This window comes from Stegodyphus dumicola, chromosome 8, assembly GCF_044657685.1.
Source record: "Stegodyphus dumicola isolate Sdum_Otavi_A_Nest chromosome 8, ASM4465768v1".
Taxonomy (NCBI): Eukaryota; Metazoa; Arthropoda; class Arachnida; order Araneae; family Eresidae; genus Stegodyphus; species Stegodyphus dumicola.
In genome coordinates, this window is record NC_140775.1 from 155,197,438 (window position 1) to 155,211,000 (window position 13,563).

General features: G+C 30.8%; 1 protein-coding gene across 1 annotated transcript in view; it reads right to left on the bottom strand.

Annotated features, from left to right (window-relative positions):
- Positions 1 to 13,563, bottom strand: part of LOC118187761 (dual oxidase-like) — a 280,493-nt gene that overhangs the window by 84,753 nt on the left and 182,177 nt on the right. The window contains exon 2 of the mRNA XM_085822620.1: positions 7,008 to 7,103. Coding sequence (XP_085678746.1) covers positions 7,008 to 7,103 — 96 coding nt within the window. The remainder of the gene's footprint in view (positions 1 to 7,007; positions 7,104 to 13,563) is intronic.

Here is a 13,563-nt window from a genome sequence, read left to right on the forward strand (position 1 = left end):
CGGCTTGTTATTTTAATCTAAATTTTAAACAGGTGTTATTATCTATCATATAAATAATTTTGCATGACCATAACATAAATTACAAGTGGTATGCGTATTTTTTTTTTACTTGCTTATATTATTTTGATATTAAGAAATGTTCTACCATTTTAAAGAAACCTCTTGTGAAAACAAAATAGCTCTTGTTTTACATATTTACCATTTTTACATATTTACATATTTGTATTCCTGATTTAATTAGCTCGCAAAACAAAAATTGCTATTTACAATTTTCAGTTACTTTCGGAAAAAGGGTTTAAGGAAAACATTATATTAAACAACTAAATTTCTGAATAATACATTGTTAAAGAAAATGAAGAGCAATTATAGCGATTTTAAGTTAAGAATAAATAATAAATGTTTTGGTAAAAATATTTCCATATATTTAGACAATCTTCAATAAGCAGTTTCGGCTTTTGATATTGCTAGTTCCAGCTTATGGGCATTGGATGCAAAAGCTGCTTTCTTTGCAATCCTCTTAGAGGCAATATTTAATTTTATAATTATTTTTAAGGACCGTTTTAATTTCTCAACACAGTTTAAAATTTATCACTTAAAGAGGATTATGTTTTGAAAAGTGTTATTTTTCTATCAATTATTTCTGCACTATAACTGTCAAGGTTGCTTTGGTTGACTGATTAATTACATCAAAGGGGGTGAGGATTTTTCAAGAACAAAAACATGTCAAGAACAAGATGCCAAAAAGAATTTTTTCGTGAAAAATCAAATGTAGACACTGTCGCATTTACTTTACTTTAAAGAAAAACCAAGAAAAGTCTGTAGCAATGGCTGTTACAGTTTTTGGTAGATTGGGCGGTTTGGATCTGCAATTTCGAGAGATACTTTTTACACTAAAATTCATTTCTTTATTCAGAAGAATTTTCAAGACAAGAGCTTTTCCTCCAGAATATTAGAATCGAAATCCAAGACAAGAAAATTTAAGGTTTTCTACAACTGCAACCAATAATTTAACTTCAAAGGAAATTCCTTTTTTACTGACTATACTGTAAGACTAGATGATTTTTTTTTCATTTATGCTTTATCACAAATATTGTTAAACAAACATATTTCTTAACTTTCGCATATGGCATAATATTTCGTTTCCAACTTAACATTTTCTTTCGGTCTCAGTGAAGTTTCTCTTCAAAATGACAGTATATTCAAATCATAACCGTAATTAGGTACAATGTCCAAACAATAGACGTGTATTAGATACAGTGAGATCTCTCATAATGAAACCCTGGAAAATAATAATTTTAAACATCACCTGTCGAAGACGATCACCTATATAGAAGACCAAAATTGTTTGAAGTCATCGGTGTTCATCTTAATGAGATTTCACGGTTGCTCTACCCCAGTGGTTTAAATAATCTGATTGTTGTTTAAATAGAATTTTCCCCTTCATATTTGCCTGTTTTTTCCTCCTTCCCCCGGCAAAAAAGCTATCTTTCTGTTAGGTACTATCGTTTTTCAGGTATAGAAAAGGTAGTATCTTTTCTGTAAAACATTCCAAACAGTGTTTTATGGCTAGTCTATTTTGTGCCTATTACGAATAAAAATATCATGAGAATTAATAGCAAAATGTTTTTAATTTTAGAAAAATTTAACGTCAGTTTAAAAAAATATCATTTAAATTATACTTCAAATGAGATTCTTATGTAAGAAGAATCAATTTTGCGAATGAGTTATGAAAGTATGAACCATGATTAAGAAATAATACCTTCTATCGAAAGCAAATGGTTCAGGTACCATTTTGTTTCATACGATTGTATGTCAATCATATTCTTCAGAATTGCGAAAGAACGATTAGTTTCATTGATAACAAGTTTAAAAAATGTCACTTTAAATGCTAGAAAATTTGTTTAAATATGTGTTATACTGGCCAGAGCATAAGAAGACTCGAGCTTTCTGAGGCAACAAGATCTTTATCAAAAAGGAAGAAATCAGTAAAAGGAGAAAAAATTTTCTAAGGAAAAGAAAGATAAATTTTAAAACGGAAAAGTGAAAAAAATCTTTAATTATGCAAACAAAAACCGCACTGAAAGTTTAAATCTGAAAGGAAATAAACATATTAAACAACTAACAAATCCTGGTCAGCTATGAAGAATTCCGCTAAGGCTTAGCTCGGAAGAAACAATGTGAACAAAGCAAGGATCAAAGAAAAAATGTACGTCTCAATTAGGAAAACCCACAAAAGAGAATACTTTGAGAAAATCGAGGGAAAAACTTATAACGACGTGCGAGAAACCCTGAAGTTTTAATCTTAAAGAAATAAAAGTGAAACAACGGAAAAAATCATGGTCAGATAAGAAAAATTTCCTGCAAGCTTAATTCAGAGAGAACAGTGTGAACAAAAAAGGGACAAAACGGGAGAAATAATCCCTTAAAATCTCTAAATCAGTGTCAGATATATTTCAGAATTTTTTTCTTTCTCCATCATGTCTATATTGTTTTAAGATAATATGTAGAAAATACACTTTTATCTTAAAGGAAATATAAACAATGAAAGAACATGGTCACTCGGATTTGAAATGTTCAATTAATTTTCAAAGATTTTCAGTCGTCTAATAACGAACAGTATAATTTAAAATGACTACATATTTATTTTTGAGTAAAATATGTTTTTCTTATAATTCTATTAAACAAATTACAAATAGTAAGAAAAAACTAGGTCAGAGATAATGTTAAATTGTCACAGGTATTGATTCGTTAATTAGGCATTACTAGTGAATTGCCTTCCCGAAGGCCGCTTAAACGGCGAAAAGTAATTCGAAATTCCCGCTCAAGAGCTCAAGGAAGAAAATGTTATTTATTTGGGTTTATGAAAAAATCGACCTCTCCTTTTACAGTGGAACATAATTTGCTAAAATATTTAAGGTTTCATAAATTTGAACCTTAATGTGTCATTTGCACTTAGCAAATTTTGTGGAAATAACAAGAAGAGAAATATTATTTAGTAAAGTTATTTATCATCGCTATTATTTAAGATAATTTATAACTTTGCGTACACACCGAATAAATATCTGGCGCATTATTTTGTAATTTTGAAATCATTATTTTTGAATTGTTCTAAAGTAAGAGTTATCGTTTTCGTCAACATTTTTTTCCAAAGTCTCCAAATCATCTTCTGAATGGGGTTTAAAGTTTAATTGTTCTTTTTTTTAATCGTTTCGAGTTGATTTTAAACGTAAGTACTTCATTCAGACATAATGAATGAAAACTTTTACTGCAGAAGTTTTGAGTTGTGTTCAAAATTCCCAGAATAAATTATATATTATTACTACTTTTGTTTTAAAACACTTGTAGAGACATTAGGTATTTTTTTTGGAAGCAGGAGAAGTGAAAAATGAGCAACGTCTTCGCCGGGAATCGAACCACGGACATCTAGAATACGCGCCCAGTGTGCAGGCCACCGCAATACGAAGGCGTTAGAAATACCTAATATACTTCCTCTTTTAAAGGGCGACTGGAGTTTTTAGGGGACCCAGTCGCCAAATTCTGGGTGTGGAGAATCATCATCCACCACCCTTTTAGTTCGGGCGCCACTGTAGAGACATTAGGTATTTTGGAAGAGGAAAGATGAAAAATGAGCAACGCCTTCGTCGAGAATCGAAACATGGACCTCTGGAATACACGTCCAGCGTGCAAACCACAACACCATGAAGGCACGCTAAGAAAGCGTGAGAAATACCTTATACACTGCTGTATGTGCAGTCTTTAAAGTTGGAAATTTTTTTCCTGTGAAGGATAAATTAATTGCTATTAATCAATTGTTCATTTACATACAGTTTGCTGGCTTTATACCCAGATTGCGAAATTACCCTATATTTGTGAACTACGACTCAACATCAATTTGGGAAGAAGCATCGTACGTCCTTTATGCAGAGAAATTATTTGCATGAGTTTTTCCTGCGAATTTAAATACTTCAGTTGAATAAAATATGCGCACTAGCTTCCAAATAAAACAAAATTCAATATTTTCTTAGAGTTTTGGAGCACTCAACTAATAAAGCAATTAAAAATAAGTGATAAAACCAAAAGCTTCTGTACGAAGTACGCAAAATATGACATTAGAAACGTCTTTTATTAGTTACAATTAAGTACTTTAATTGACATCAGCTACATATGTTGTTAAAAATAAAACAAAGATTTAAACTATTCAGAAATGGGTTTATTGGTTTTAAATCGCTTACCTTGTTAAGAATTACAAACTGAGTAAATTAAAAAGATAAATTAAAGATCTTAACTTTTGCCGAATGGTAATAGTTTCAGATCTGGTTATGCTCTAGGTGGTTGTAAGACAAATTTAATATGGTATGCTTCACATAGTGTTAACACTTGGCAAGAGAAAAGAACGAATTGTCCATGGTAGCGCAATGCAACATAAAACAGCATTCAAACAATTAGGAAAGATTCCACTAAATATGTTTTTAACGTCAAAAATGAACGATCATGCAGTCACGAACCCACAGGAAGAAAGAATTTCTGCATCTGCTATTTCAGAAAAAGTTATTTATTTAGATACATGTGAGTGTGAATGAAATTTTAAAAATTCTGTTTTTTCAAAACATACCTAGTGTTTAAATTCAGCGATAGGTTTACTAGAAAACATTTTAAAATTTTTAAATATTGTAACGTTTATTTTATGTTGTTAAACATTCCTTTATTGACTGTTAGATCCTTTAAGATTTAATAATCCTTTTTAAATACACCATTTTTAAATACACAAAAGTACCTTTTTAAATACCCCCACCACCGAAGTAACTGCATTTCCTTGAAATAGAAAAAAGGAACATTTTTCATTTTAGCTAATTAATTTACACAATCTACACATGTGTTGGTAAAGTGCAATCAACAATTTATGCACCATCCTTGCAAGTATGCTCAAAAGAAAAAGAATTTATAATTCAGTGAGTAGTAAATGTGTAGCTATTTCATAGTTGGAGAACTATGCAGTATTATTCTCAAATCCTCATAATTATCAGTAGATTACGTTTCTAAGTACGAATATGGTGTAGTTGTGGTTTAGTTTACTATTGATAAATGCATAATTTTTTGTAGCCATTGAGTTTCTCGTAACACTGTACTCGTTTCTCAATAAATGAATATTCACTTCAACTACCTTAATGCGTTATCTGAATTTATTAGCAATGACTTGCGGCAATTTCCAAAACAAGGAGAATCCGATTATTTAAAAGAAATTTAGGTGAGGAGGTTTCTTCACCAGTCGTTGTAGATTTATTATTTTAAGAGTGCGAGGTATTGCGAATGTTTAGTTTCTAGGTGCTACTTTGGTAGACGGTTGCACGGATTTTGGCGATTTTTTGGCGATTTTTTTGGCGAGCGATGCGACTTATGGTAAACCCATTGCTGGACAAGTTATTTATGGTAACCGATACTTTGTTGTCATTTTATTTAAAAGATAATGCTTTTAATTATGCATAAATTCCGTGTTTTAAATATTATTTATGACTTCAAAATAATAAAAATGAATTTAATTTTGCATTTTTATTTGAAATAAAAATTTTATTGTTTATGATATTTTATGGAATTTTATGTTGTGAATGATGTAATGAATGACGTCACATTATTTTAAAAGTAATTGGTTTTAATATCTATAAATTTAATCTAATGTTTTAAACATTACTTATGGCTGTTAAATATTAAAATACAATTTAATTTTGCAATTTTTTAAATATGATTTTATTATGAATGATTATTTAAATAATTTTAATTCTATGCGTGATGTAATCAGCTCCCTGATTGGTTACTGAATATTTGTGCATTACCGCGCAATTTTAAAATTTTATTATTCATCTCTTCGAATTCCTCAGATTTCAAAGCGAATGGATGTCTCCGTTTCGAAGATAAATGTTGTTATTGGTAATTACCAAGAATTATTGGTATCGGCATAAAAAATTGCCTCTTGAGACCTTATTTTGGTCAACCTGGATTTCCTAATCAAAGATTTATTTATTGTTACAAGGGTCAGAGAAAATTTATTAAAATTTTTTGGAGGAAACCTCGCTAATTGCTTCTTCAATGAAGTGCGAGAGATGGGGATAACAGATGAAGATCGTTTTTTTTCTGGTACTTATCAATATACTTAAGGTAAAATGCTTAAAAAAATGTAAGTACATATTTTTCTTTTACTTTATTATTGTATACTTCAATTTTTATTAAAAAATTAATACACTTTTTTTTTCGGGCCCACCAGCGGCCGAGCGGTAAAGTCACTGAACACTGGTAGTTCGGTCCGAGGTTCGAATCCCGCGAACGGGCTGGCTGCATGGGCGTTTTCGTGGTTTTCCCCATGTGTAACGTGTATACGAGCCAGTTTCCCTTAGAAAGTCCTCCACGAAGGCATCCCTCCCCTTAGGCAGATAGCCCTCGAGGCTTTGCCATAATCACACACACACATAATACACTTTTTTCAAAAATTTCTGAGATATTTATTGCCACATATGTTTTAATGTTAAATAATTATATCCTATAAAACTTATTTTAAAGTATTTGAATTTAACTAATATTTTAATTCTTTTAAACGTTGGTATGATGTTTTTAATTCAATATTCAATTTAAGTAATATTTTATTCCAATTAAATGTTGGCGCGATGTTTTTATAGCGGTGTTTTTATTCTATTATATGAAAGTAATAATTTAACTTTACTTTAGCATTTTATACTCTTAGTAAATGTATTTATTTACATTTACCAGCCATCTTAAAAAAACGTTTTCAACAAAAAATTAATCCATTATTTTTAACGATATTTATTTTTTAAAGTTTCGAATACTTTACTATGCGTGAAATACCTAAAAACAGCATTTTTCAAGATGGCTGACGACTGTAAAAACCGCGCCAATAATTGAGCCAATGTAAATCGCCAAAAATCCGTGCAACCGTCTACTAAAGTAGTACCAGTTTCTAAATTCCTATTATCATAATCATAATGAGGGAGTTTTCTTACCGATGGATCCCCAGTCCGGGTGTGCAAGATTGTTGTACCATCCATCGTACCTCTGCTTCTCCGTCTGTGTGAACATACGCAACCTTTCATCGCCACCTGAAAAACAGAAAATTAATGAGAACACCGCAATAAATGTGTAATAAATTTTATTAAAAGTTTTCTGAACATTATAAACTTATAAAATTAGAATATAAAACATTATAACACTTATAAAATTAGGATTATAGTAGAAATGTAAGCTCTTTGAATATATTTTCAAAAATCAAGACTTCCGTATTTGGTTAGTTGGACTACTACGGATCTGCCAAAGCTTATAACCGGCGTCTGATAACTTCTTGAAGTGATAATGTCAATCTATGAGGTATTATCCTCGATCCTGTATTTGACCAGGCCCACCAGCGGCCGAGCGGTAAAGACGCTGAACACTGGTAGTTCGGTCTGAGGTTCGAATCCCGCGAACGGGCTGGCTGCATGGGCGTTTTCGTGGTTTTCCCCATGTGTAACGTGTATACGAGCCAGTTTCCCTTAGAAAGTCCTCCACGAAAGGCATCCCTCCCTTTAGGCAGATAGCCCTCGTGTGCTTTGCCATAACTGAATAATCCAATCCAATCCAATCCTGTATTTGACCATAGCCTAACCGGATATGCTCTTAACATAAAAGCGTGATCTTTATGTAAAAGCATAATGTGTTTTTCACATAAAAGCAGTTGGCTTATACATTATTAGTCCAAAGGAGCTTTGTTCCTGAAACACTATTGTTTTCGTTTTGCGATTTTGCGTTGGTTCACTATAAATGTCCGTTTCACTTTTCAAACTGTTGCCACCAAATGTTAGAGTCCTGCATTATATTTGAAGAAATTAAATAATGAAAAACTGCATAAACCTATGTATATTTCTCGCATTGTGATAAAACAACGTAGAGCCATCTAATTTTGAATGATGTAATCCTACTGCGAATATGGCATGTGGAAGCCCAAATTTGAAATTTGTTTTATAATCGATTTCATATTTCGTAAAACTTTAACGAATTTTTAGTCCAAAGGGATTTGAATCCCGAAGGACTATTAGTTTCGTTTTGGCATTTTGCGTCGGACTCATAAATGTCGGTTCACTTTTCAAACTGTTGCCACAAAATGTTAGAGTCCTGCATTATATTTGAAGAAATTAAATAATGAAAAATCTGCATAAATGTATGTATATTTCTCGTATTGTGATAAAACAACGGTACATAGAGTCATCGAATTTTGAATAACGTAATCCTCCAACGAATATGAGCATGTGGAAGACCAAATTTGAAATTTGAAATTTGTTTTATGATCGATTTCCTATTTTTTAAAACTTTGACGAATTTTTGATTAACAAACTCAAGGATTTCAAAGCGAGCAATGGCAACGTTGTGCAGAAAAAACATTTTTATCTCCAGCGCGTGAGTCTCTGTATCGGAAATTCTAAAGATATGCTCGTTTTAAAACTATTTTGCGATATTGCTGTTGCACTGGATCTTATGGTTTAAGTGCGAAGAACATGATATTTAATAAAGAAAGGTAACACACAAAATGTTAAAAAACGCCCCTTTGGACGTAATTTAAAATCTGAAACATTTCAGATTTTTTTTTTTAAAAAATTTTTTTATTAATAAAATCAAGGATTTCAAAGCGAGCGATGGTAACGCTGTACAGAAAAAACATTTCTATCTCCAGCTCGTGAGACTGCATATCGGAAATTCTAAAGATATGCTCAATTTAAAACTATTTTGCGATATCGCTCTTGAACTGAATTTTATGGTTTAAGTGGGAAGAACGTGATATTTAATAAATAAAGGTAACAGACAAAATGTTAAAAAAATACCCCTTGGGACGTAATTTAAAATCTGAAACCTTTCATATTTTTTTTTGTTTTGTTTTTAAAGTATTTTGTTAATTGTTTTTAATTGTTCATAGCCTGTGAGCTAGCTACACAAGCAGCCGCTGATTATTGTTTCGGTGGATGACGTTCATACCTTAGATTTTTAAAATGTACGTATATTATCCTTTTTCTCTCAAAAACAAGGAACGTAGGTCCTCAAAAGTACATTGTGCTTAAGATCTCATACCAAAAGTCGAGCCTTGGGCATATATGTGTTCATACGCTAAAAGAATAAATCCTTTTTAATGAAGATAGGCGTCCTTTTTTAAAACATATATTAGGATTGAAGGATAGTTTAACAGGATTGAACTCAATGTTAAATTATCATCAGATTTCCTTTACCCAACAGGAAGACTTGAAAACCATGTATGGATTTCACAGAGTCCATATAATCCAGGCCAAAATATCCCGTTTAAACAGGCTATTTGTTATCAGTATTCACTGTGATATTAATAAAAACTATTGTAATATTTTTACAGGAATTTAAACAAAGCTTTAAACAGTTTCTTTTTCATAAAGAACTCAGAAATACTTATAGATGATTTTTCATTGCTCACAGAAACGAAACTTTTCTCGTCAAATGATATGATAAAAATAAACGACTAGACTATATTATTTAATAATTCGAGCAATTAAATGAGTACCAAAGAAAAAGAAGCAAAATTTAAAATATGACATATCAATTAAACATTTAGGTAATCAGCGTAATGTGTCTATAACTTATCTAAGTCAACCAGACATGTCCAGGAGACATACCTTTCTTTTCCAATTACTCCAATCATCGATAAGAGACATTCCATGGAACAATGAAGTTTGAGCAGTATAATCTCAAATACAATCTCTTTCTGTCCAATTAGACAACCCAGGCATTTGATTCTGGAGTCACTTAATTGCGCTTTTATCGGATCATTAACGATCCGTGACATAAGTTCTCGATTTCAATCTAACGATTAATGTATAAAAACACGGCACTTCTAACAGGAAATGCAGTGAAATATGTTTAGCTAGCCTTGATCTTTATTTCATATTTAGTATAGCAATTGAGAACAATTTTGTTTGCATAGATATAGATTAGATGGAAACACCTGCAACAAAAGCTTCTTAATTCAAAATCCCTTATTTCAACACATTAGTTTTATCTTCTTTACATAATTCTTCTTCACATAAATATGAAAAAATATGTAGGGTTTTGGAATTCGGCAAATGATTGTGTATTCTTTTCATTGATGAAATAAAAGGTACACGTATTCTTGTGATGTCTAGATTAAACGCTGTAAAATTTAGATTTAGTAGAACCACATGATATGGGAAATTAATACAGAATGCTGTACTGTTTGCTTGCATTTAAAATATTAACTATTGCTAGCAATGGGACATTCGAATCGTTGAATCCTATAAAGCATGAGTGTAACTAAATTAATTTTCTTTCAAATTTACATCATTTTCTTAATTATAAACTTTGGCGTTGCCATTATGTATAGTATATAGTATTTCCAACTGATGTACTTTGAAACAACATCTTGGCTCCTGAACTTTATTATTCAAGTTGCTGGTTCCGTAATTCCAATTTCTACCAAGAATTATAGATAAATTACAAGAGAAAAAACTGTGTTTATTAACATGCTTTCGAAGCTGCTGTAACAATCAATAATATTCTACGGTAGGGTAATTATGTTTTCTACATTTAATAGAACTTCATAACAAAGAACTTGCTGTAGAAAATCATTAAATTCAAATATAAACTCGAACATCGCAGTACTGCAATTTGAAAATATGTAAACAAATAAAATTTAATCCGTTCCTCACTGCAGATATTTCAATTTTTGTTTAAACTATGTGATGATGCCTTCTTTGACTCAGCATTCTTGCTTAAAGCTGAATCTAGTTTAAATGTGATTTAAATATTCCTCCTTTATTAAGTTTTTTATTTTTTAGCCCAAAGGGACAATTTACCCAGAAGGGATATTAATTTCGTTTTGGCATTTTGCGTCGTCCATTTTAAAACGGCGAAATACCTTTTTAAATTGTTGCCACAAAATATTAGAGCTTTGCTTTATATTTAAATAAATTAAATAATGAAGAATCTGCATGAATGTGTATATGCTTCTCGCACTGTTAAAAAACAACGGTACCTAGAGACATCAAATTTTGAATAACGTAATCCTTCACTTGAATGTGGGCCTCTGGGAACCCCAAATTTAGAATTTGTTTTATTATCTATTTCATATTTGGCAAAACTCTGGCAAATTTTTAATTAAAAAATTCAACGATTTCAAAGCGAGCAGTGGCAACACTGTAGGGGGGGATATTTTTGTCTCCCTCGCGCGGGACTGTGTATCGGAAATTCTAAAGATATACTTTTTTTAAAAATATTTTGTGATATTGCTGTTGAAATGGATTTTATGGTTTATGTGCGAAGAAAATTATATGTAATTAATAAAAGTAACACACGAAATGTTCAAAAAAACGCTCCTATGGGGGTAATATAAAAGTTGAAAGCTTTTTTTCTTTTATTTTCATGATCTTAAGATATTTTTTTTTCTGTTATTTTCAAATTTAATTCTGTGCCCCATTTATCCTCAATGAACTCCCCGTCTCTCATAATATTTTCAAACTTACTATATTAAATATAAATACAAATAAAATATTGAATATATTAAACGCAATAGATGCAAGATGTCGGCAGAATACATTGATTGTTTTTTTTTCAGTTCCTTCAAAGTAAATTCTTTGTGTCTATAACATGCATGTAATCTTCTAAATACAAATATGTATCATGATAGAGCATGGTACGGGTGTGGTAAACGGATCACATTTTTCGAGGTCACTTTAAAACAGATGAACACACCTCTCTGCTGAATCTTTTTGTTCCATCCACCTGACTCTGCAAGGTCGCAAAACAGCAAGTAATCTCGCAAGAAATAAAGTTCTTTATTATAGTTGTTTGATAGTTCTTAGTTTTTAAAAACTAAGCGTGCTTGGAAAATGACTAGATATGAGATGAATTTTCTTACTTAATGCTCTTAATGATTTTTGTTTATCATCGTAGGCGCGTTTTCTCAGTTTTGAATGTAATTTTTGAATAACCGATAGCGAAATTTTTCAGCATTTTCGAGGAAACAGTACTGCGTACTGTCACGTATAGGAATGAGAGGTAAAAGTCGTATAAAGCTATAAAACTATGAAATCTGAGAATCGTAATAAAACTGCTGTTTACTTTAATTCTCCGCTTTATATCATTTTAGTGGAAAGAAACATCCAAATATATAGTGGCTCACCTTTGTTTCCGGATACTTGTATTTTTGCAATTTATCTACGTAAATCTTGTATTAAATATTGAGACTTAAACTTCAATTCACTTTCTAGTATATAATTTCTTCTTTATTTTAAGCCTTGCTTGTTGCAAAATAAATATCATCAAAATATTCTGAGCAATAAAATAATTTTATCAAAACGTGTTAATTAGTAACTCACATAATAATTCAGACACTCGAAATTTTCTTGAGGTAATTTGGAACACGATGTTTCTTATTTTAATTTTTTTAAATCCTTGTACGAAGTAAATGAAGTATTGATATCGCGAAAGATTTCAGGTATCATACTTCAAGGAAATGTCCATTTTGACCGCTTGCAATTGAATCCGTTTGAACTATGATTTTGCGTGACTTCTGCGCGTAAGAACAGAGTAAGTTTCTTTTTTATCAAAAGGGATTGTAAAAAGGATTTAAAATGGATTCAGAAAAGATTTTTTTCGTGACATCTATACGTATATATCTAACATAACTCAAAAACTAGTAATTTCAGAAAGTTGAAATTTTGTGTACTTAACATGTAGGTGTGCACCTTACTTCTAGGTTGCAACAGGCTGCACCAAACACACACACACACACATATATATATATATATATATATATATATATATATATATATACATATTCTACATCCCACCTCGGTGAGCGCAGTACTTTTAGTCTTATATTTTGGCAAACTGTGAATTTTTTGCTTTTAAAGTGACTGAATTATGTTTTTCTTATGTTCCGGTTAAGGTTTTTATGCTTTTAGTTAATCTGCATTCAATAGTTATAGAATTATTAACAATTTAAAAGTGATGCTAAGCCTAACGAGGCTGCCATTTGTTTACATTTGAAACTCTTAGTAGAATAGTGAATTAAGTCAGTTTGTGCACTAAGTTCAGTGTCTTTTTGCAGAGTGAGACCTTAACTTAAAGTTAACTTTCTGTTTTATACACCGAAAAATCTGTCTTAATGCCGGCTGAAGAATTTGCTCGTTTTCGCATAGAAATCTAATTTTAATTGTAAAAATTATTTTTGTAACTGTTTTTAACTGTATTCAGTGTTTTATGTTTTTCTATATTTTATAATATTTAGTGAAGATGCTTTGAGATTTATGTATTTTTGCCTTGAAGCGAAGTGAGAAATGAATTAATTGAATGAGAAGTATATCTCTAATGAAATTCAAGGAAACAAGTTTAAATGAAAAATGTATATAATTTAAATATTTTAATATTAAATTAAAATATTTAATTTAATGTTAAGGCCTTACAAGGAAGTCTTGTGGTACCTACATTAGATGATTTATTTTAAATGAAATTACATTATAAGAGGTATGGTTTGCATTTAAAAATTGTTAC